The following is a 26147-nucleotide window of genomic DNA, read 5'->3' on the forward strand; positions in this document are numbered from 1 at the left end:
GCTTGCAAAATGGTGAAGGGATCAGTTTTTCAGGGAGGTGTAATTTCCTACTTCTGGGTGTAATTTTAAGGTGCCTCTCAAACAGATGGACCAATGGTTTGACTCTGTATAAGGCAGCTTCCAATGTTCTGTAAAAGACGGCTTGTCCACTGCAGATCTTCCTCTGTAATGCACAGCTGAGGTAGGGAGTGTTCACACAGGGTTCGTGTAGGCATATAACACTTGACTTAAAACATGATTCAAAATATTCAGGAAATCCATGCCACATGGAAAAAAGTTCCTTGGCACACAATTTAATGTGGAAAAGATTCCTGAAGGCAGAAAGCTAGTGCTCCACAGTTCTGTGTACAGTCGTATCTTGGATCCCAAACGCCTTGCGAGTTGAATGTTTTGGCTCCCGAATGCTGCAAACCAAGCAGTGAGTGTTCCGGTTGCGAACTTTCTTTCTGGTCCTGACCGGACGGATACTGGAATCAGCAAGGGATACCCACATGATCTGAAGGTGCTACTGTGCAATGCCAGGTCAATAATGAATAAGAACACTGCCATCCACGACCTGGTTGTGGATGGAGGACTTGACCTGGCATGTGTAACAGAGACTTGTTTGGATAAAGCAGATAGGCCTGTCCTTGCCGCTGCTTGTCCACCAGGTTTCTCTTACGCATAGCAACCCAGGCCTTGTGGGCGGGGAAGGGGGTTGCAGTGATTTTTAGGAAGTCGTTAGTTTGCACCAGGTGTCCTATTGGGAAGACCCAGTTCTCTGAGTGCATGTTCTGGAAGCTGGGCAATAGGGGCGGTACAGGATTCCTCTTGGTGTACCGACCTCTTCACTGCACCAAGGATTCCCTGCCCAAGCTGCTTCAGGTCATGGTGGATGTTCTCCTGGAGACACCTAGTTTGGTTGTCCTAGGGGATTTTAACATCCATGCCGACACAACCTTACAAGGGGCTGCTTGGGACTTCATGGAAAGCATGGCCTCCATGGGGCTGTCCCTGAATAACTCTGGCCCAACTCATAGCCAAGGACATGCCTTAGACCTGGTATTCACCTCTATGGATGCTGGTGATCTGACATTAAATAAAAGCGAAACTAAAGTGCCATGGTCAGATCACTTCCTGGTGCAACTGGACTTCTCCGCGACCCTTCCCCTCTGCAGGGAGGTGGGACTGATTCGGATGGTCTGCCCCCACCATTTAATGGATCCAAATGGTTTCCAGAGAGTGGTAGGGGATGCTTTATCCCATGTTGATGGCCTTTCAGCTGATTCCCTGGTGACCCGCTGGAATGTGGAGTTAACCAGGGCTATTGACTGTTTGGCTCCGAAGCGCCCCCTCTGATTGCATGGAGCCCGGACAGTCCTGTGTTTTCCCCCGGATCTGAGGGCAAAGAAACAATCGCTGAGATGGCTAGAGCAGCGGTGGCGGATAACTCATTCTGAATCTGAGCAGACATGGGTTAGAGCTCAATGTCGAGCCTACCAAGTGGCGGTAGCGACAGCGAAGAAAATTTTCTTCACCGCCTCTATTGCATCTGCAGAAAACAGCAGCAGGAGACTTTTTCAGGTGGTTCGCAATTTAGCGGAACCACCTGCTTCATCAGGGCCCAGTACGGGCCACATGATCTCCTGCAATGATTTTTTTGCAGATAAAGTCGCTGAGATTTGGGAAGAGGTAGACTCCACCAGGGGAGTAGGGCCAGGATGGGAGAGTGCTAGAGTCCTGTCTAGTCCAGTTGCGTGAGATCAATTCCAATCTGTTACCTCCAAGGATGTGGACAGGCTGCTTGGACGAGTAAAACCAACCACCTGTCTCCTTGATCCTTGCCCATCCTGGCTTATAAAAGCTAGCCAGGAAGGGCTGGGCGATGTGCTTCGCGGGGTGGTGAATGCTTCTCTCTGCGAGGAAGCCTTCCCAGACCCGCTGAAAGAAGTGGTTATTAAACCGCTTCTTAAGATAACATCTTTAGATGCGGTCAATATGGCCAACTATTGCCCAGTCTCAAATCTAACATTCTTGGGCAAGGTGATTGAGTGAGTGGTTGCTGAACAACTCCAATCATGCCTGGAAGAAGCGGACCATTTGGATCCCTTCCAGTCAGGATTCAGGCCTCATCATGGGACTGAAACTGCCTTGGTCGCACTGGTCGATGATCTCCGGTGGGCTAGGGACAAAGGTGAGAGCTGTTTCCTAGTTCTGCTGGATCTCTCAGCAGCTTTTGACACCATCGACCATAACATCCTTCTGAACTGTCTAGAGGGGTTGGGAGTTGGGGCACTGTTATACAGTGATTCCGCTCCTTCCTCCTAATCCATGTTCAGAAAGTGGTGGTGGGGGATGAGTGTTCAGACCCCTGGGCTCTCACTTGTGGGGTGCCTCAGGGTTCTGTCCTCTCCCCCATGCTTTTCAACATCATAGAATCATAGAATCATAGAATCATAGAGTTGGAAGAGACCACAAGGGCCATCCAGTCCAACCCCCTGCCAAGCAGGAAACATCTACATGCAGCCGCTGGGAGAGATCATCAGGGGGATTGGGCTGGGTGTTCATCAGTATGCGGATGATACCCAGCTCTATCTCTTTTTAAAATCAGAACCAGTGAGTGTCTGGAGGTGGTTGGAGGATGGATGGCGGCTAACAGATTGAGGTTGAATCCTGACAAGACAGAAATACTGTTCTTGGGGGACAGGAGGCGGGCAGGTGTGGAGGACTCTCTGGTCCTGAATGGGACCAGCCTGGGAGTCATTTTTGGACTCACAGCTGTCCATGGAGGCGCAGGTTAATTCTGTGTCCAGGGCAGCTGTCTACCAGCTCCATCTGGTACGCAGGCTGAGACCCTACCTGCCCGCGGACTGTTTCGCCAGAGTGGTGCATGCTTTAGTTATCTCTCACTTGGATTACTGCAATGCGCTCTATGTGGGGCTACCTTTGAAGGTGACCCGGAAACTACAACTAATCCAGAATGCAGCAGCTAGACTGGTGACTGGGAGCGGCCTCCGAGACCACATAACACTGGTCTTGAAAGACCTACATTGGCTCCCAGTACGTTTCTGAGCACAATTCAAAGTGTTGGTGCTGACCTTTAAAGTCCTAAACTGCCTTGGTCCAGTATACCTGAAGGAGCGTCTCCACCCCCATCGTTCTGCCCAGACACCAAGGTCCAGTGCCGAGGGCCTTCTGGTGGTTCCCTCACTACGATAAGCCAAGTTACAGGGAACCAGGCAGAGGGCCTTCTTGGTAGTGGCACCCGCCCTGTTGAACGCCCTCCCACCAGATGTCAAAGAGAAAAACAACTACCAGACTTTTAGAAGACAACTGAAGGCAGCCCTGTTTAGGGAGGCTTTTAATGTTTAATAGATTATTGCATTTTAATGTTCTCTTGGAAGCCGCCCAGAGTGGCTGGGGAAGCCCAGCCAGATGGGCGGGGTATTATTATTATTATTATTATTATTAATAATAATAATAATTGGAACCCAAACGTCTGACACGGCTTCCGTGGCTTCTGATTGGCTGCAGAAGCTTCCTGCAGCCAATTGGAAGCCGCACCGTGGTTTTCTTACATTTGTAAGTCAAACGGACTTCTGGAACGGATTCCGTTCAACTTCTGAGGTGCCGCTGTACTTTGATATTGTATACACTTGAGTTTTCCTTGTTAGCTTAAGTTTTCTAGAGCTGCTTTGTTCCTGGGCAAATCAATTCACACCCAACTTTAGAAATAAGCACTGCATATTTCTTTTTGTGGGGAAATTCACCTAATCCAGCAAAGTGATACGTTAGTTGCTTCTGATTTCTTCACAGCTAGTTGTTTCAGTTACCGTATATTCTGCTGCTAACCAGGATTTTGCTTTTTTTTTTAATCAACATAATCGCACATGACAGGATGAAGCTGCTGTTCGCTTTGTGTCTGCATATGTGTTCCTTTTAAAAATAAATATGGTCAGATTGTAAAAACTGAATTTCTTTCTTCTTTTTGTTTTTGGCAATAAAATGTAACTATGCAACTAAGAATGAAGTCAGCTTGGACCAGCTCCAGGTTTACGTGGACCATTGGTCATTATTAAAGCCACAGTTTAATAGCCTGGATTGAATAAATAATCATTGGTCATATTTTTTTACCAATTAATACCTTCATTTTTAGTTTAGGCTTAGATTTTTAAAATGATCCTCCCTCATGTTGGAAGCTGCTCATCTTGTCTGCCTGGATGCAGCTGGCTGTTACTAACAAAAAATCAATGTTCTGTCCTCTAGAGTGCATCAAGTGACCTCTTCTGCTTGTTTCCTGTTCTGTGTCTTTAGTTTTTGTGTGTGCAATAAGAGTCTGTTTCATATTTCACAAAACAGGCCATGCTTCCACATGGTGCTAACAGCAAATATAATGTAATGACCTTAGAATCCTAGCTGGAAGGGCAGTGTGAGCCTCGTTTGCCATGCTAAGGCAGGAATGTATTGTATCTGAAGGATGCTTCATAGCATGCCTCATATACCGGTATTAAGCCTCATATATTATGGAGATCCCCCCCGCCCAAGAAGGAAATTCTGCAGCATTTTTAGGAAGTGTTTCAATACTGAATTCTATAGGCTTTTCTTCCTATTGAATCTAAACATATCTTGCATATTATCCAGCCCATGGATTTTCAGTGTTTCCAGGGAGTTGGGCAAACACACACACACACACACACAAAAAAAACCCACTCTGAACATTGGTTTAACTTTTGGGATGGGTGAAATCAAAGCTTTGAGTCGGGTAGGCTAAATATGAGGTGGCTTGATTAACATCTGGTCAGCATCCCAGTGGCATTCCCTTTGAAAGTTGGGACAGGGGAACAGTGCTACATCATGACTTAGAATTATTAGGACTACCCTTATTAGCCAATTTTCAACAATAATTTTACTGTGGAGGCAGATGTCCCCCCCCCCCGGCCCCAAGAGCAACCCAGGAATGACACTTAAATCACCCTTCACCCTGTTGGTTTTCATCTGTTTTGACAGACAATGGAGTGCGCCTCCAGGGGCGAAGGCAAACCACTAGACAATCACAGCACTTGCCGTGGCTGCAGAAACCAGTAACTTGTAATTTCTGCCTCCCGTGTTGTTGTTTCAGCATTAATACAGTACCGAAATGACCTCTCCGGGTGCAAGTCTGGGCAATGTGTAATGAAGGTCCTGGGCTGCCCAGACGACAAGCCCCCACTCTTGGCCTCGCTGATGTGGTCCAAAGGAAAGCAGAGCAATACGTTTGGCACCAGCATGGCTGCAGGAGTTGCCAGGAGGAGGAGTACAAAATGCCATCCAACTGTCTTAGGGACTCCACTATGTATTTGTGTATGGTTTACTTCTTAGCCTTTTCTTCTCCCGAAGATATCCCACAAGGCAGTGGGTATGGATATTTCTTCGGGGTTAACTCCTGAAGCCTTTCTCATGAAAGAGTATATTTGCAAGACAGTGGAGGTTTAAGATCAGAGTTTTCCTTCTCCTAGATGAGCTACCTTCCCAGGTAGATGAGCCCCATCTGCCCCTCACTTCGCAGCCTGTGCAGAAACCACCTTCTTAATCATTGGACCTATTAGTGCTCTTGTCTGCTTAATCTGCCAGAGCCTGCCTTCTCATGAAGGGGAAGTCCCTATCTGACTGAGGGTTTAAGACTCAATGGCTACCCCCTCCTGGTTTTGCCAGCCAGTTGAAGCCATTTTGCAGGATGTGGCTGCTTGTCGCATACTGACAGCTTCTAGGAGCCACAGGTGAAAGCTGAGTGGGGACCAAAGCCTTCACCAATCTAGCACATTCCACATTGGTGAAGGTTGTACTACATCATGATATAGCCGTGGTTCCTATGGGGCATTCTGTCCCAAATGAACACCGGTAGGCTGCTGTGGGCAGCTAACCCACCACCTGAAGCAGTGACCATTTTTTCTCCTCTGGTAGAACTCCTTGGTCACCTCCTCCTTAAAATGTTAAGGCTACCTGCATCTGCAAACTCTTCTATTTCCCTTCCCACTTTATGGGGGACAGAAAGGTCCCACAAATAGGTGTGTGTGTGTGTGTGTGTGTAATATTCAACATGGCTTGACTTTAAACCTGTAGCTTATTCTAGCCTTTTATGTGAAAGCTATTATCTGCATATTGATCTGTTTTTCATGTCACTTGTCCAGATGATTTAATTCTATAATATGTGAGAACATGTTCACAGCAGTCAGATGCCAGTTGTTGCTGCTGCTGCTGCTGGGGAAATGCTGGGGAAATGTTCAGTGTTTCAGCCCAACTGTGTTATCTTTTAGGATATTGCATTCCTTCCACTTAGCATGCTCAATTCTCATTAGGCTATGTTGGAGTTTCTCCTTGCCCTTTGGATTTTTAACTTATGGAATCATTTTGTAAATATATGTACAGATAGGAGAACTGAATTCACATTCACTGTTACAAACTATAGGATATCCCATTACCAATACATTCTGAATTTGTCTAGTCATCATATTTTGTATCAATTGCATACCTAATCACAGTGTTTCTCTTTCTGTTGTTCATAATATAAACCCAGTCTCCATCAAAATTGGCTGAAAAACAGGAAAAACAGGATAGGAATCAACAGACAATTTTCACAATGGGGGGAAGTAAATAGTGGGGTCCCTCAAGCTATCTGCATGTGGACCATTGCCATACAACTTGTTCATAAATTTACTAGTGTCAGGGGCAAGGTAGCCAAGGTTGCAGATGACCTGAAAATAGTGTGCTGTCCCATGCAGATTGTGAAGAAGTCCAAAATAATATTGCCAAAGTGCATGATTAGGCAATTGGGTGGCCGATGGGGTTTATGGATGAGGCTGGTTGTCCACTTGCCATTTGAAAAGCAGCCAGACTCAAATGGTTTGGAAATGTAATGACAGTGAAGCAAAGATGGGGGTACAAGTGGTATTATCTTGGGGTTGCACTGAGGGGGAGTGTTGTCCACTGAGAGGGATGATGTCCACTGGTGGGATTTTTCATTTCAGTATCTAGTTTTCTTGCTCAGCTGTTCTCCTTTAACGGAATTGGGGAGAACAAATGGAAGATATATCAAGTTATGGCTTTACCTTATCTTATGACTTCAAATGCAAACTCTTTCAGCTTTACTTGTCTGTTATGAGGGACCTAGACCTCCTAGCAATAATGGTACGAGAGGTGCCACTGATTTTTCTGGTGGTGGGCCTGATCTGGCCTGTAGGCTGTGGGTTCACCATTTAGAAGCACCAAGGCGCGGGGGGAGGCTTTATCTCTGGCCCTGCAGGTGTCATTGGATGCCAACTCCCATCAGCCCCAGCCAGCATGACCAATTGCTGCAAATTATGTGAGTTGTGTTCTAGAAGCACCTGGTATGCCACAGGATAACCACCTGTTAGTCGTATGTGATCTTTGATGGCCATTGAGTCACCATGAATTGCCTCTGAATTGTTTCACTGTCAGATTATTTTCTCTTTAATCTTGGAGACAATATCCTCTGCTTTTATCCAAAGGTTTTTTGCTTTGCCTCTGTCACAACCCTTGATCATATATTTTGATTGTGACCCTGAGGGGCATCAATAACCTGTAAGCTGCTTTGGGATCCTTGTTTGGCTGAAGAGTAGGACAGAAATGTTTTAAATAAATAACAAATTTTGAGATTGATTGGAATTCTTTTGATTGGAACTCTTTTGAGATAGACTTTTTATGCAAGGGGCATTTCATACAGTACAGAGACTTTTCTTGGCAAGCTGCCGATACGTTCCATGATAGGCTGGTGTTCCTCTTTCAGATGCATTGTGGCGGGAAGTTGGTATCTAGTTTGGACAGAGGCTTCTTTATCTTGGAAACTACTACAACATACATACAACATAAAAGTTTGAAAATTGTGGTCGCAATGAGGCCTTCCCTATCCCTAGTGCGAGCCAGAAGATTTATCCAGGCCATCTGATAATAGAAGCCACTATTCCTACATGGCCCTCGCGGGCAATGCTTTGCTGCTACTTACAGAAAGCCCTTTTTGTTTTCATCCGGAATAGAGCCGTTGCATATCTGGCAAGTCTGTTTTCCCTACAGACTGACCGCTTGTATGAAATCAGCATTGCTTTGCCCTCATTTGGTCTGAAAATGCTGGAGCCTTGCCATAAAACTCTCTGTCTGCCTATATACAGATGCTTTTGTAAACAGAACATGCCTAAAATGGTTGCCGCCTGTATGCTACAACTGTTTGCCAGTTAGGCTCTCTGTATTTCTTGACAACTCTTCTCTTCTGGACAAGTGTTCATACTTTTTGAGATTGGGTAGGGAGTCTGTACTCCCTGTCCCCCCACCTTACCCAGAGATAAAGGAAAAACAAATCTCCATTTATCTAGTTACAGGTAGGTAAGCTGTGTTGGTCTGCCATAGTCAAAACAAAATATAAAATGAATGAATGAATGAATGAATCCTTCCAGTAGCACCTTAGAGACCAAGTAAGTTTGTTCTTGGTATGAGCTTTCGTGTGCATGCACACTTCTTCAGATACCATTTATCTATATAGTGATGAACTGGAAGAAAAGTCTCAAACACCTCTGACTTAAACTCGCCTAAACTTGCTAACCTTTGGTGGGTCAATAAATTCTATTCACCACAAGCTTTATCTAACCACTCCTGCTGAGAAGGAACTTCATTACACACTGTTTATTGACTAGTATAGTGTTTGCTGACAATAACTAATAGTGAAAACGTCAGAAACCATTATTCAATTCTCTGTGTGTATGTTTTCGCTTCTGAGGGGAGTTCTAAAGAAAAATGCAAGACATTCCAGGGGCCACCTGGGTTGTGAGGGACTGAATCTGGAACCTGCTGCATGCAAAGTTCTTCTGCTTCTTTTAATTAAAGCTGGTGCTGCATCAGAGAAACCAAAAGAAATGTTAATGTGGAGAGCAATTTCAATGGTAACACATAACCTTTAAAATGTGGAACTATTAAGCTCTTTGTTTCAGATTGTTTAAAAGATCTGTAGGATACTTTCCTCTTAAAAATAGGAGCTAGTGACATTTTTGGTGCTTGCCTTTAATTAATTGATTGATTCAGTTTTAATAAATGTATGTAGTGCAAAATTCTCCTGTATAAATGCCATTTTGAGATAATGTGAAAGCTTGTATGATTACATTTTCATTCCCTATTATAGCACTACTGTAGAAGCAAAGCCACACACACACACACACACACACACACACTTTAGATTGAGGCCTCAGTGATTCAATGTTGTTTTATCGATTAAAATGGGTCACCATCAATTAATAAATGCTGATGGTTTTATCCATTGTAGTACAAATAACTGTAGTGATAAAAGCTTAAAATACTTAACATTTGTTTATGGCTTTCAAATACATCAACTAGTTGTAATCCTTACAACAACCTCGTAAGGAAGGGATGGGGAACCTTTCTCGCAACATGAGGCAAATCCTGATAAGGATCTATTCCATGGGGCAAATCTGATGGGTGTCAGTCACAGTATCAATATGACATTATGTGACTGGCAGGTGGATTCCCCCACCCACCTGTCAATTCCCTTGCCAGGTTTTCAAGCTCTCACTGAGGGAAACACAGACTTCATTTTCATGCTTCTTGCAGCAGTGGTTAGAGAGGGGCGCAAAAGGAAAAGTTTCTTTTCTTCCCTTCATGCTTCTCTTTCTTGCCCTTGAGGAAGAGAAAGGGGAGCAAGGAGCAGAACAAGAGTGAGCACTCTTCCTCTTACTTTCAAACTTCTCTCTCTCTCTCTCTCTCTCTCTCTCTCTCTCTCTCTCTCTCCTGCTCCCCAGGAGGCAGAAGAAGCAACTTAGGCAGGTGGCTGTGGAGGATTTGGGGTGGGGAAAGTATGGTTCTACAGGGTGGAGAAAACCTATTCAGGAGGGGCTGCTATGCAAATTCCATCCAATTCTGCTAAAACAGGCATGTCCAACAGGTAGATCGTGATCTACTGGTAGATCACTGGTAGATCATTGGCTCCCCCCAAAGAAGCTGAATCACTGCGGCTCCCCTAAAAAAAAACTCAACATTTTACCTCCTCCCTGAAAAAATTCAACAACTTTGACCCGAATCCCCCCAAAATGGGCTTTCCTCCTTCCTAAAAAAGCTCAACAACTTTGACATGAACCCCACAAAAAGGAGGTAGATCACTGCCAGTTTTTAACTCTGTGAGTAGATCGCAGTCTCTTGGGAGTTGGCCACCCCTGTGCTAAAACATTAAAAAGTTATAGATGCTACCCTTTAAAAAACAAAGCACACACCCACCCACACACCCACACACACACCCCAAGGTTTAAAGGTGCCTCTCCTCCCCTACCTGTAACCACACCTCTGGAGTGACTGCTATGCCTGTGAATTTCATCCACTTTTGCCAAAGTGAGGCAGGAAAGCTGTAGTCGTTGAAAAAAATTCCTCATAATAATGGGAGGATGGTGCTTTGCTGTTGTAAATGGGAATTTGGCTTTAGATTCTGCCACATTGAACAGCCTCGGAAGCAGTTTGTAAACAAGGGCTCTCCAGTGGGGGTGGGAGTGGGGACAAATGGGAAGAACTGAATCTGCATCCTGCATACTCCATACTGTCTTCTCTACAAAGAAGCAAATACACTGATTCTTGAGCTATTAAAATTATGTTAATAGAAAGGAGTGTAGGAGTAACCACTGCATCAGCAAGGAGATTTCTTATCTTAATGAGCACAACAAAAATTATCGTAGTTTGATCTCTGATCACCACATTGACATCTTTACAATAGGAATGTGTGAATTTACTATTACCATTTCAAAGTGGAGGGATCTGAGCTTTGCCTGCTAGGCGCTTAAACAGCTTTATTTCATTGACCTTGGTTAGTCTAAGCACTGCTAAATACAAAATCAGTTGTAGACTTTTTGGATTAGATTAATGAGATGGTCAGCACTGTATCTCCTTTAATCTCTCATGCATCCCCTTATCTTTTTAATCATCCACGGATAAAGCAGTTGATCTCTTAACTTTCCTTTTAGAAAACTGATGTTTCTAGGAATGATAGACCAAGCTTTTAATTGAGAGTGAAACTGTTTTCACATAAGCCTGTGCCATCTTTTATTTTCCCTAACTATGGGAAGACTTTTATTTTCCCTAACTATGGCATGGGTTTGTAATAGCATACCTGAAATGTGTTTCATATGGTATGGCTGTGCCTCTTAATTTCACCTTGTTGCTTCAACCTAAAAAAACCAATATGTAGACTTTATTTTTATTTGAAAAAGTTGGTTTTTTATTTCAAAATTGCCCCATTGTTATGCTCAGCCCACTTCCAGTGTTGACAAGTTTCAGGGATGTGTTTGCTTACCTGGGTTTAGTCTCTGGTGGATTACAGTATTTTACAATATTTATTTGCATATACAATCAAACCTCTTCTTACGTCCACTTCTGCTTGCGTCCATTTTGGCCAACGTCCACAACAAACCCGGAAGTAACCGGCGGGTTTGCCAACGCATGCGCAGGAGCGGCGATCCGCAATTTGCACATGCGCAGAAGCGGTGATCGCCACCTGCACACAACAGTGTCTCTCCCAGCGACCCATTTTGACCTGCGGAATGGATTATGGTTGCAGGTAGAGGTTCCACTGTATAAAGTTTGAGTGCAAGGAAAAGGCATAGCTACAGACACCCTGAGTTCAGCACTTGTACATTAACCTAGAAGAGACAGCAAGCTGATTTGGGACTGTGATTGTTTACAAAGCCTCAAATCAACTTTCTATGCCTCTCAGTCGGTCCTTTTCTCATTTTAAAACCCCCCCACAGTTTTTGTTGTCTCTTATCACACATAAACCTCCGTAGTTTTTAGTTGTTGCAGGTATACCCTGTAGTCAGTGGCGGAGCTTCATGCTCTGGCACTGGGGGCAGGGAGCAGGTGGGGGCGGGGCTGGCACGTGTCCCGGGGGTGGAATGTGCCACTCAGAGGGGCGGGGCACACATCCCGGGGGCATGGTGCGCCGCCCGCAGGTGTGTGGTGCGCATTATGGGGCGAGGCATGCGTTCTGGGGGCAGAGCATGCAGCCTGTGGGGGCGGGGCACCCAGCACTGGTGGGGGGGACAGCCGAGATGGAACTCCACTGGGATCGCGCTGCCCAGGACGATGTGCTCCCATTGCCCCTCTTCCTCGTCCCCTGCCTGTAGTGGAAAGTTTGAAGGCCCCCTGTTTAATGTAATTCAAATTCTCAGAACACTTGAAACACATTGGCATGGTTGCACAGCACCCCTGCGTGAGAGAGGGGGTACCCCAGGTACATTGGAGGAGGAGCAAGGTGCCTCTGGTTGCCTGCTTTGCAATGGAACTCCTGAGCATACATGCTCAGGAGCACCCACCACATTGCCCAGCAGTCTCCCTACCTGAGCTGGTCTTGGGGGCAGTGTAGAGGGCTCCCAGACAGTTGATTCGAGGGGAATTCAAGATCCATGCCAAGGTGACTGGATCAGAACTTTATGGGTGCTATGATGGACCATGGTGATGTGCCTGGAAGTGAATGTGGCCCTCAGATTGAAAAAGGTACCTCACCTTTAGCTTAACCAGGCTTGTTGTTTGTTACATCTGAACCAAGGTTTGTGGTTTGTCTTGCTTCAAACAAACTATGACCTATAGCCAAGATTTGTTCTGGAGAATGCAAACAGTAGGCTTGCACAGCAGAAATGGTGCTACATTCATACTCCATTCATACTCCTAAAGTAGGCCTCTTGGAAAGAGGGTAGACTCCCTCCCCCCTTTTTAAAAAGTGAAACCACTTTTAAAGTGGAGCCTAGATGGCTGCTTATCAGGGACCTGAGTTGCTATAACATGAGACTCTTAATCTCAGGGTCATGGGTTTGAGCCCCACCTTGGGCAAAAAAAATCCTGCATTGCAGGGGGTTGGACTAGATGACCCCTCTGGCCTCTTCCGACTCTACAGTTCTATGATTCCAGGAGATCTCTTCCAACTCAGTTTCTATGATTTCTAGCAAGAAGTAGACAGCTATGAATATCCATGTTAAATCAAAGAGCACAGGGCAATAATTTGGGCTTTACAATATCACACTTGCTAGATGTTGTTTTAGCAAAAATACAGCAACAAGAAAATTTTGTTTTCATTTTTTTAAAAAGTGAAACTTGCTGAGCCTAGAGATATTCCATGACCAAAATTATTTGTGGGCCAGTGGTTTGTGTATCTAAATGCTGCTCTGTTTTTATCTAAATGTAGTGTGCAAGAGGGTTTTCCTTTCTGTTCACCACAATTTATACTTGAGTGGATTTCTTAATAATTAGTATACTGTATAACCACAATTCTTAGTTCCCCTTTGATTTGGTTTTTTAAAAAGTTCCCCCCCAGTTCACCTCCAATAAGCAGCTGAAATGTTTGCTCATTCTGGGAAATTGCTGAAGGCAAAATAACCACAAGTTTAGGACGCAAAAAAGAAACTGCTGGGCAGCTTGTGGAAAGAGCTGTTATTGCATTTAAACTCTGTGACAGAGTTCAGAGTTTTTAAGCAGCTGAGGCACTAGATGAAAACAGCCTTTGTAGTTTTACAGAATGCTTTTCTCCAGCAGTTTGAAAGTTACATAAGTTGAGCTTCCCTGTTAACTCTTTTAGCTGGAGTGAAACCTTGTGCTCCCCCCCCCCCACCTTCTTGCTCGTTTGCATGTTTGCCGATACACACTCTGCAGTACTGTACACAAACAGCTGTGCCTCAAGGGACTGTGGGTCTGGTCATGACTCTCGCCCGTTGAAGCGTAAACTTCCAGTGTGTAATGATTTTAGAACTCCTCCTAGATGTGGTCAGCAAAGCTCGCAGCTAAGGAGTATGTGAACCTATCATATGATCCTTGCTCATTGCGAAACTGATTCTCTGCACACTTAACAGCACTAGATTGACGTGTGTGTATCTGCATACATGACTGCCATGTCATCTGATCCAGGTAAAGGGTTTCATTCTGGTTTTGTTGCTGCTGCTGCTATTTTTGTGTGTTTACCAAAGTTGCCCTAATCCACAGTCTTTCTTCATGTGTGCATGTACTTCTCATCGTTTTAAGCATACCTAGATTCAGGAAAAACGCAGCTGTATGTTTGAAAACCTAAACTTTCACAAATGTTGCTTGTGTGTAATACTTGTGGAATGCCTTTTCTCTCTCTCGCCCCCCCCCCCCTTTTCTTAGTTTCAGTTGCTATTATTAGATAGGAAAACACAATGTCCGGTTAGCATAGCATGCATTAAAACTGTGTTTTGGCTCTCTTCTGTTGTTTTAACATACTTGGAAGTTTTTTTGAGCAACTAAATGGATGGTTAAGTGATCTCTATTTCCGGTTTACTTCTTGAGATGACAGCCTGGGAATTCTCTGTTTACAGTCAAATCATTCCTAGTTCCTGTTCCTATAAATCATTAGTGATAGTACTGAGAGATCCATTACCTCTCTCATTTGTAAAATAGCTGTCTTTCCTGGAATGTTAAAAAACAACTTTTCCTTTAATATATATAGTTTGATGCAGCAACAGTTATCTGTGAATTTTGTGGTGCTAGTGTGAATTAAAATGCATGTTTGGTTTGTTACAACTCCCCCAGAAATGCTTATTTCCTTTGAGCACTTAATATTATATCTTCACTTGTGTACATTTACACTTTTTAGGGGCAGATGGATGTTGAAGTGATTAAAAGCCTGGAAAATTTTAGGGGCTCTTGGTTCACTGTTTACCTTTTTTACGCACTGTATAAATAGTTGCGTCGAAATTATTTTGGCTTTGTGGAAATGAAGGGTCCGCAGAAATCAGTGCAAAAAGACACTTAAATATAATGTTGTTACAAGTAATGATGTCATCAAGGTCTGGAAATAATAGATTGGTTGCCCAGATATATTTGGAGAAGATCTTCCTTGTCCTGAAATTCTTCCAGTGCTTACAATTAAACATGAAACTTACAAAAAAAAAGTTATATCAAATTATTATTCATGCAGAGTCTACATTCATCAAACTTGACACTGAAAACCAACTGCCATTGTTTTCTGAAGTTAGTTACTTTAATCCCTTATTTATTAAATTATTTTGCATTTTTAAAAACAGGAACAGAGAGCATATTTAACCCCCCTCCCCCGTCCCACTTACAACATCCTTGCCAATACAGCATGTATACAGTACATATACCATATGACTTTACTTCCACACTTTCCCTGATTCCTTTTGCTTTTCTACTACTCCCTTATTCTTGACGAAATTGTCATTGCTGAAATTTACTAAAACCTTCAAAGTGGGGATGCAATTTGCAGAACAAAAATTTGACTTCTGAGTCATGAATTGAATGGTCATTGAAAAAAATGGCTCAGGAACATCATTGACATGCTAGCCAAGGCTTGTAGATATACCTAGCACACTGTCAAAATAACTTGGTGATACCTGATCATGTATAGATTACAGAAAGAGATGTCTTTGGTGTACATTGTACTTGCCCAACTTTCCTAAAACTAATGGTTACATTTGGGAGTCTTTGTAGCCACTGTTGCTTCCTAAACTTCTTCAACTGTGTTGTGTTTAATTTATCTCAGTTGCAGACAAAAATAATCCAATTATTTTGATGCAGCTAATACATAGCTAAGTTTAACTGCTCAGAGCACTGACCTGTAAGATTAGCTCAAGCTTGTCATTCCGTTAATGATAATAAATGAATGTTTTTAACATCAGATTTATATTGGAGAGCTTTTTGAGTTACTATAATACTGAAGCCTGTACTGGTGGGTTTAGTAGATATAAAGAAATGAATGACTTCATAGAGCAGGACTCTCTTGGCTTGAACTTTGCCCGTGAAGAGCAACTGGAGGAGGAGGAGAGGGTGAAGAAAGAGCTGAGAGCTAGAGGCCCCCCCCCTCTTCCCATTCTTTGGACCCCCTGGGAGATTCAACAAACCTGTTGTAACTGGAACTGTGGACAGCCTGAGGAAATACAGTGGACGCTCATGTTGTGAACGTGATCCATGTGGCAGGCGCGTTCACAACCCGCGCCGCTGCATCTGTGCACGCGTGTGATGCAATTCGGCACTTCTGCGCATGCGTAAATGCGATTTAGTGCTTCTGCGCATGCGTGAGCGCCAAAACCCGGAAGTAACCCGTTCCGGTACTTCCGGGTTAGGCGCGTTTGTATCCTGAAAACGCGCAACCCGCAGCGAGCATAACCCGAGGTATGACTGTACTGTCTACTTTGGGCCTGCCCATAAAAACCAAGTCTATGGTGAGACTTTTGTGGGTGACAGGGAAGGTGTAACTGTGCATTTTTGTAATATTTTGTTTAAGTTGTGTGTTCTTGCTTCAGTTTTCTGCACACTGCTTAGAGATATTTTAAATATATTAAGCAGTATAGAAATCAATCAATCAATCAATCGGTCAATCCCAGCCAGGGGAACTGGGAAACCCAGCCAGATGGACAGGGCATAAATAATAAAAAATATTATTTTCAAGGCAGAAACAGGAAGTGGAGGAGTGTTGATGAGACATCCAAGTAGATTCTTCAGGTGAACACGCAAGAAGGATTGGCTGTTTATTTTCCTTCTGTATTGTATAAGCTATTGGCTGTTAAGCTTGACAAGTGTGCTGTGAAATAAGCAATACTGCATAAAGAGATTGTCACATAAGTACAGTGAAATTGCTGCTCTGTTATTAAAGCATTCCTGGACCTTGCTCTTTAACCAAACCAGAAAGTGAATTCGCTATTCAGCTTTAGGGCTAACATTCATGTTTAAAATTAACTACCATGATTCTTCTGTAGAAAAACACCAGCCAAAAATAGTTCTGTGACTGAGACTGAGTTCCAGGCACTCCTCCTCCAGAAGAAATAGGAGCCATAGGATGGGGATCATAGTTCAGGGTTCTAATATTCCATTGAATTATTACATAAATTTCCAGTACTGCATACTAAAGATCATGCATTAAAGATTGTGCACATAGTCAACTAATTTATAAATTTAACAAGTATATTTTTTATAAAGGGATTTCAAGAATGAAGAAAGCAAATGCTCTTTATTGTGAGGAAACCCAGTAAAGCCACTAGGTCAGTATTTTTAGAAACAGGATGCCACAGAAAGCTCACAGAAAGTTTAAAGACTGACCCTTTTAATAAGTAACCTTTTTATCATCTCAAACCATCTCACTTTTCCGAATCAGTTAAAGGTTAATTATAATTTTTCTGCAGATAGAAGTTCATACTTCATAGCAAAACAATTTTTTTATTTATTTAAATATCACTTTATTAACAATTGACTTCTGTGTGTCTTTGCTAGCCATTCAAAGTCCTGTCCCATGACCTTCCTATTGATCTCTTCCACAGCACTCTCTTTTATCAATTATTTGATAAAACTCTGTAGGTTAGCAGTTACTAGATCAGGGAGTTCGTAGATCAGCCGATTTTGGATAAGATTGCGCTCCCTCTAGATCCATCTTTGCTGCTGGAGGCCCAGATAATTTCTGTGGCAAGATTGGTATGCAAATTTGGAAGGAAACAACACTTTCTAAAATAAGCACTGTTTGTTCCACATTTTGTAACAAGCGCCCCCCCCCCCCAATTTAGAATATTCTTGGAAAATTTGTTCTTATTACTTAGTGTTTGGGATAAAAATTATACATTAGGAAACTGGTTCCTGCTGGTTTGCATTCAGAGTTCCTCACTTCCCACTGGAAACGCTTCATATTTCTTTGTACTCCCTTGACCCCCCCCCCCATTCCCTCCTGAGCAACTTCACAAACTTTAGTTGAGGTGGCCTCAGTAAAGCAAAATGCCCAAAAGAAATCTCTTTCTCTCATATTGTACTTTCTAACGAGAGCACTTTGAAGTTTGAAGTGGTCCTCTGCAGATAAGAGTGGTTTAGAACCCTGTAGAGGAAGATCCACACAATGAAATTCAGCGTTCTTGTGTTGGTTGTTTCAGCAGAAACCTCATAAATTGCAAAACGCGTTTGAAGCACTGAAGGGAAGGGTTTATGTATGGTATACTGTTTTAGTTTGGGAAGTGGCACTTGGAGTAATGTCCATCCTTGTACTGCAAAATTGACACTGTAAAAACAAACCCTAAATGAGAGAGTCTGCATCAATACAGAGGATGTTCACCACAGTTTTGTCACTGAAATTGATCCTTTCCTCTCTTCCTTTCCAAAAAGAGCAACAACGGTGTCTTACTTGTGACTACATCAGCGCAGGATTTCCATTCTCACAATGGTTTATTCAATATTTCATTTTCCTTGCACATGTCTTTCTAATGTAGGTATAAGGGTTTTTTTTTTAATTGTGTCTTAAGTTATAAATAACACAATCCAGTCCATTAACCTTTAGTAGCTACTGCTGCCTAACATAGCTTAAGGTTCCAACCCATATCATCCTCTATGTCACATTTCCTGATGTCACTATTAGGAAATTCATTCTACATATTGTGCTGGCCTCTTGTTGAGTACAGGTAGCCAAATTCTGCAGCTGTACATGACCGTGCCCATCTATTGTTTTTACAGCTGCATTTGTGTCATATTTTTCCTAATATCTGACAGAATTTTGGAACACTTTTCTTTCAAATTAAGTTCTCCTCCTTAATATTGTTCATCTAGCCAAATACATTCCCTTAGCTGAACTGATGTAATTGTTTTCTGTCTTGCAGTATAAAGCCTAAGCAAAATTGCCATATGCAGTTCTGGGGTGGAACAGAGACAGTAGAAAGTTTTTGGCTAAAGTAGTCAAAATATGAATTGGTGCATCTTGGAAAAAACACATACCTAAGGATGTGCAAAGGGCTTACAAAGGGGGTATTTAAATCTGTAAATTGTCCTTTGAATTGACAGTGACTATTGATAGTGTAATAAGAAGTGTAATTCTTATTGGTGACTTATTTGATAGCTATAGTGCCATAAATTCTGCCTTTTCAATTAAATCACAGCAAAACAAATGCAGCCCTCTATGTAACCTCATTTTAGCATTTTAAGGCAGCACAGATTAAAAGAGGTGGTAAATGCTGAGATACTTGAAATTGTGCAAACTTAGACCTGATGTCTTTGTGGTTATGTAAAGTCACAAGGTGAAATCTCAAATGAATTTTCTGCGTTTTGCCAATATATTTCCCCTCAGTTTATACAACACAAGCTTCATTCTCTTATACATTTAAAATATATAAAGAACCAATTATCATGGTTCAGTTCTGAAAATAAATGTTCATGTTTGGAATAGATGCAGTATTTTTCCTTTCCCGTAGGAAAAATCCCTGTTGAAGTCTAATGCTGCAGAGACAAAAACAGTTTTAAAACCAAAATTAAAATATGTAATGTGAATCAACCAAGCATAACAGAATATGCCCAGCACTGGCATATATCAAATATTAGTTATGAATCAAATACTGAAAAATTAAAATAATAAATTAATGAAAATGCATATAAAAACTGGAAATGTTTCTGTCCAAATGGTCTTCCTCGGCAGCACAGTGGAACCTCGGGTTGCGGACGTAATCCGTGATGGAGGCACGTCCGTAACCCCGCAGTGTTCGCATCATGAAGCACCGTGTCTGTGCAGGCGCCAGCGCGATTTGGCGCTTCTGTGCATGTGCAAGCGGCAAAACCCGGAAGTAACCCATTCTGGTACTTCCGGGTTTCCTACGGTCTGCAACCCAAAAACACATAGCCTGAAGTGTCTGTAACATGAGGTATGACTGTACAACAAAATAACACAAAATTCTAGCCTGTCCTACTAGCATGTTTGTTTGTTTTAAAAAAGATGATTAAATATTTACACAGTATTCAAGAATAGGATCAAAATCAAATTTGTATAATGCCTAAATGTAGTTAAAGTATACTGTTGAGACGACAAATCCATAGATGGAGCAGCAAAAGGTTGACCTAAAATGCTAACCCCATGTGTAGTCAAATGGCCCAGTCAAATGGAAAGAACAATAAAGTATGAAAAAATCTGGAGCGACTCTGTGAAATATATTCTATTCTTTTAGCAGTGGGCATCAAGAAATAAGCATTCAAGGGTAAAGGTAAAGGAAAGGACCCCTGGATGGTTAAGTCCAGTCAAACTTGGCTATGGGGTGCAGCGCTCATCTTGCTTTCAGGCCAAGGGAGCCGGCGTTTGTCCACAGACAGCTTTCTGGGTCATGTGGCTAGCGTGACTAAACCGCTTCTGGTGCAACGGGACACCATGATGAGTGCCAGAGTGCACAGAAATGCTGTTTACCTTCCCGCCACAGCGGTACCTATTTATCTATTCACGCTGGTATGTTGTTGAACGGCTAGGTTGGCAGGAGCTGGGAGAGAGCGATGGGAGCTCACCCCATCATGCGGACTTGAACTGCCAACCTTCCAATCAGCAAGCCCAAGAGGTTCACTGATTTAGACCACAGTGCCACCTGCCCCCTTATTCAAGAATAAAAAGTCTTAAATCAAGGCAAACAGCCTAATCTTTTAAAAAACTACTGCTGAAAAAAATAATGCAGAAAAATGTCACTCATTAATGATATGGTGGGTAAATGGTAGCAGATACAAAATTCGCCCAAATCACCAATGGTAAGGTGTTGAAGGACCAGTTAAGAGAAATTAATATAAAACAGGGTTTTATATTTAACTTGTTTACTGTGAAAGAATCCCATGATTCCTCTATGGATGGCCAATTCTGATTAAATATTTTCATGGCTGTGGAGAATCATTCCCAAGCCACTTTTTCCACAATAACCTAAAACTTCATGCAGAGCTTTTACTGTGAAAGTTGCCTTCAAGAAAAGGTTTCCAGAGTCAATGGAAATTGAGACTTGTCTGGCAATCATACTTATGGCCTGTAAAACCACTGGGCAATGTGACTATTAGGTAGCGGACAGAAGGATAAAGCAGGTTCTGGTTTAATTACCGCTATCTAGCAGCCCAGTTCCCAAGTCTTTCTTTTAAGGCATTTTCTTTTACTGTAGTAAAAGCTGAGATTAATTTGTTTTTGCAATGGGCCACAATTGTAACAAACACTTTACAGTCACAACTGGCAATTTTGAACGTTTGGGCAGCTTGCTGTAAAAATGAGAAATCACTAGCCTCTTTGAGCACTGGGCTCTCCAAGACCATGCCTAGTTTCAAATTCCACCGAAGTGCACTGTCCTAAAAGTGCCTGCAGAAGTTAGGCTTATCCAGGTTTTCCAGGTTGTTGCTCCATATTGTAAGAGGAGATAAACCACTCTGCACTCCGCTGTTAACACGGAACAGAATTTCTTCCCATCTTCCTTATATGAGCTAGCAAGGAAGTCCATATGTTCAGTCATGTTCACAGTTGCCTTTTCTCCTTCTAGGTGGCAGCACGTGTCCAAAGATCTTCATAACTCCACTGTGCACGACAAGCAGCACAACTAGACTGTATGAGCCAAACATTGGCAATGAGGTGGCTCAGAGAATAAATGGAATCGTACCAGAGAAGCCATCTCCACAGCCAGCTTCAATTCCAAAACCACAAGGTCAGTAGCAGCTCATATCTGTGACCAGCTGTTGACTCTCGGAGGCCACCAAGTCAAGTGCCTTTGCTAAATATGCAGTATTTTGTGGCACAAATAAAAGGGCTCACTCACACGCACTAACTGATCAGGTTTTGTGAGATTATGGATGCATTGTGGTGAAAATAGCAAGGGATGGATACAGTTATTGTCTCATATATGCACACCCACCCACCCACCCACACCCCGCCCTATACAAGGAGGTCTCAGGGCGGTTCACAGAATAAAATCAAAATATAAAACCACAAAATACATAAACAAAATAAAAACAACCCAATAACCCCCCCAACCCTACCACCACATTTTAAAAGGGCATAGGGTGTCAATCAAATCAACCAAAGGCCTGTTAAAAAGGAACGTTTTTGCCTGGCGCCTAAATGTGTGCAATGAAGACACCAGGTGAACTTCACTGGGGAGAGCATTCCATAGGCAGGGTGGCACTGCAGAGACGGTCCATTCTCGTGTTGCCACCTTCCAGATCTCTTGAGGATGAAGAAGGGCCTCAGAAGATGATCTCAGGATCCAGGTAGGTTCATATGGAAAGAGATGGTCCTTGAGGTATTGCAGTTCTGAGCCCGTTTAAGTCTTTATAGGTCAAAACCAGCACTTTAAATTGAGCCCAGAAACTAACTGGTAGCCAGTGCAGTCAGATCAGGGTCGATGTAATATGCTCAAACTGTCTTGCTCTGGTGAGCAACCTGGCCACTGAATTCTGCACTAGCTGAATTTTCCGAACCATCTTCAGATGGCACTGCAGGCCTATTTGCCGCAAAGACAATTCCTCCAACTTGCTAATTGAGGAAAGCTTAGGGCATTTTCTTTATTCTGTATGTTGGTTCAGTCAAAGGTCTGCCCTGAATGGAGTGGAAAATATTCAAAGGCTGTCTTTGCTATTCCAGATCTGTTCTGCCAACAAACAATAGGCCCTGACCTGGTTTTGTAGAGTGTTGGTTGGTACTTGGTTTCTTTCTGAAAAGCAGCTTTAAATCTCTGGAAACCAATTGTATCATTTTATATAACTATTGAATCCCCACCCAGCATGGGAAAACAAATTTAAAAAAATGTGTGCGATGTTTAAACTTGCTTTAACATTTTTTTTTTTACATTATATTGCTGCTGCCTGAAGCAAACAACTACATAAATTTAGCCTGGAAAATGTTAGTTATTGCTGTCCAGGGGTGCAAATAGGGCATTAGAAAAGAGCAAGTTTCCTAGTTCTTTACCAGAGTTAAGGCTTGGATCCATGGATAAGTGAATGAAGTTCACAGAATGAAAGCTTCTTTTCTCTTCCCCCCATTCTGTAGCCAATTGTGCCCCTTGAAAATGCCTCACCATAGTTCCCTTCTGAACCATGTGGGATGGTGTACATGGGAAGCTGTCCATAGCTGTGTAGGCCTAATCATCCTATATCACATTGTATTCTCCAGAGAAAGGTTTTTAGGGGTGGCGTAGGTGGCTGTTGGCCAACTTATTTCAGCATTTGTTTAGCCTTTAAAACAAGGCACAGCATGTGTGTTTACAGTGTTTGCTAAGGTGAAACCACATGTGCATACAGATCAGCATGACCTCAAAGTAAGTGACACAGAGTAGTCTTTAAGGGTTTTTTGGTCCAAAACTAAATGGTTTGTCTAACGAAATTCCTGGAACAGCATGCGCTTTCATAATCATGTAAACAGAGAAACGTTAGGATAGGCAGTCTGCTGTATGTCTGTTACTTTGGTGTTTTGGAATACAATGGCACAAAGTAATGGACTTGTGTAGATGCCAAAGCAGTGGTGGTCCCTGTCCTGTACTATCTGTTCTAATAATTCTTGGAACAATGGGATGGGATATGTTTAATATTTAAGTGTTCAGTCAGAAATTTTGTTTAGACAAGCAGTGAGTTAGGAGGGACATGACAGGTGTATATGATGAAGTAGATAGAAGTTTTCTCTCTCCCGTAAAATACTGGAACCTGAAGTCATCTAATGAAGCTGAATGGTACAATGTTCAGGACAGACAAAAGCAGTATATATATATAGTGCATCGTTAAACTACGGAATTTGCTACCAAATATATAGTGATGATCACCAGTGTGGACTGCTTTTAAAAGAGGATCAGACAGATTACTGGAGTATAAACCCTTCTGTGGCTATTAGTCAAGGATGACGGTCTTCAGATACTATTTCCAGTATCTGGGATGGTATTCCTCAGAACACCAGTTGCTGGGAACTCTGCTTGTGGGCGTTTCCTTCTTGAGGAGGTTTCCCCTGAGGTGTGACTTATGAAATACTAATTGTGCATTTGTAGAAATGGTTTTATTTTTAGTCTTTCTAGGAATGGATTAAGAGAGTTTTTGTTTTCTATCATTTTATCTTGAACTTATCAATGGTTTCAGGCTGTGAAACAGTTTATTAAATAAAGTAAGTTGTTGGCCACTATGAGAACTGGATGCTAGACTAGATGGGCCCTTGATATAATTCAACAGGGCTGCTCTTAGGTCCTTAATGGAAGGTTGCTTTTAACATTCTTCACCCTGCTCAAGATACTTTCTATATGACACCGCTTTTTTATCATTAACACCATCTAAGCTGCTGCTACTTCCATTCAGACTTATTTCCTAGGATTGTTCTGTGGCCTCCTTGTTTCTCAGCCGTGTTGGTGGTTTTCAGTTCTCCTCCAACCCTCTTACATTTTATCATCTCTCTCTGTTAGCTAGCTGTTCGATTTCATGGCAATTAGCTGATGTTCACTGGCCTAGATCTGCCTGTCATTTCTAGAGAAAACACAGAGTAGGAAACAGCTCAGTCTCTTAACAGCATGCAGGTGGATGTCAAAGCAGATTCGAAGAACACTGACAGATAAAACAGCTATAATGAGCAATTACAACAGTTCAAAGAAAAACAGGGGGGTGATGGCCGTCCCTCTATAATTTTTTCTTAAGTTTTCAGAAGACCTCCGTTAACATGGAGAGTAGGAGGAGTTGATCGGTCAGTTACAGATGCCTCATTACAGAAAGAAACACTTGGTTTTGATCCTACTGGTATGCTTGTAGGGATTGTGATTTTTGTTACAATTATTTTTAGCATCCTGTGCATTTGCTATCCGTGCTGGACTGATTTTCTTGAGGTGTCGTGAGTCCTGAGCATGTGTTTGTTTGTGTGTGCATACATATAATTTTTCAGTTACAGGTGGGTAGCCGTGTTGGTCTGCCATAGTCAAAACAAAATAAAAAATTCTTTCCAGTAGCACCTTAGAGACCAACTAAGTTTGTTCTTGGTATGAGCTTTTGTGTGCATGCACACTTCTTCAGATACACTGAAACAGAAGTCACCAGATCCTTAAATATAGTGAGGGAGTGGGGAGGGGTATTACTCAGAAGGGTGGTGGGAATGGGTGATCAGCTGATAGGTGTGGAAAACCTCCACACCTAGTCAACAGGTTTCCGGCAACAGAGTCTTCCACACCTACCAAGAACAAACTTAGTTGGTCTCTAAGGTGCTACTGGAAAGAATTTTTATTTTGTTTTGAATATAATTTTTCATGAGCTTACAGATAACTTGGTCCTCAGAAAACACCCATTTGTTCCAGATTCGCAGGTTATAGTTGTACTTCGCAGAGATTGCCACACAAAGCATGTGACCGACCACCTTTGGCTTGCCAAAGTTTTGAGGTTTTATTTTTTTATTTTAACATTTTGACTCTGATTGGGTTTGGAATTCAGGGACCTGGTAGACCACAGTTCAAAACCCCACTGAGCCATGAAGCTTACTGAGTAACCTTGGGCCAATTGCTGCCTCTTAGCCTAACCATCTCACAGGTTTGCTGTTGGGATTAAATGATGAGGAAGAAAACCACATATGCCACCTTGCGCTCCTTGGAGAAAAGGTGTGATGCAGTAAGTGCAATAAATAAATTGGGGAGCGACAGCGGCTTCAGCTGGGAAATTCCTTTCTTCTTCTTTTGGCAGCTGCATATCTAGCCTACAAGCTGTATTCCATAACCCCTGATGTGTTGAGAAGCACTCTCTCTCCCTGTGTATGTGAAAGAGAAGGAGAGAGAAAGCAGCATTCGAAATTAGCTGGGCACCAGTTGTGTTTTGTGACAGGCAGCCAACCTTTTGTGAGGAAGTGGAGATGTCTGGTTGCCAGGTTTGGCCCCTAACATCCCCATCTGGCTAGCTTGCTTGTGTGGCTGCGATGCCACACCACTCAGCTGGTCTGTTGGGGAGCACAGCACCATAAGATACGCCTCTTTTGGTGTTGCGCTGCCCCGCAAATCAGCTAATTCATGTGGCAGCACGTCACCAAGAGACATGTGTGGCTTTCAGTACCGCACTTCCCCACAGACCATTTGCTTCGAAATCTTGCACGCACAAAAAATGCACCAAGACATATCATTGTGGTGACCATAACCTAGATTTAAGATGCTATTTGGCTCCTAGATTTTGTAGCTCAATTTCTAACACTGAGAGACAGACAGACAGACAGACAGACAGACAGAGACTTGTCCATTACTTACTTGGATTGTGGAATGTGCTTTTCTTGTTCCTCTCCCTGATTCAGGTTTGAGCCTTGGTGCTTGGGTGTGTATATTTAGTTTCCAGCAATGTGTCCATTGGTGTATTTTAGTTTAGTTTCCATTTTCTTCTGTAAGGACTGTTTCTAGGTTTACATTTACAGTATATACCATTTGGTTGTA

General features: G+C 42.7%; 1 protein-coding gene across 4 annotated transcripts in view; it reads left to right on the forward strand.

Annotated features, from left to right (window-relative positions):
• Positions 1-26147, forward strand: part of FGD4 (FYVE, RhoGEF and PH domain containing 4) — a 106629-nt gene that overhangs the window by 47652 nt on the left and 32830 nt on the right. For 3 of the 4 annotated variants that reach the window (XM_033161962.1, XM_033161961.1, XM_033161964.1), the window contains exon 2: positions 21270-21431. In XM_033161962.1, coding sequence (XP_033017853.1) covers positions 21270-21431 — 162 coding nt within the window. Of the gene's footprint in view, positions 1-13734; positions 13912-21269; positions 21432-26147 lie in introns of those variants that run through there. The other variant, XM_033161963.1, reaches the window with a different exon arrangement.

Source organism: Lacerta agilis, chromosome 10 (assembly GCF_009819535.1).
Source record: "Lacerta agilis isolate rLacAgi1 chromosome 10, rLacAgi1.pri, whole genome shotgun sequence".
Taxonomy (NCBI): domain Eukaryota; kingdom Metazoa; phylum Chordata; class Lepidosauria; order Squamata; family Lacertidae; genus Lacerta; species Lacerta agilis.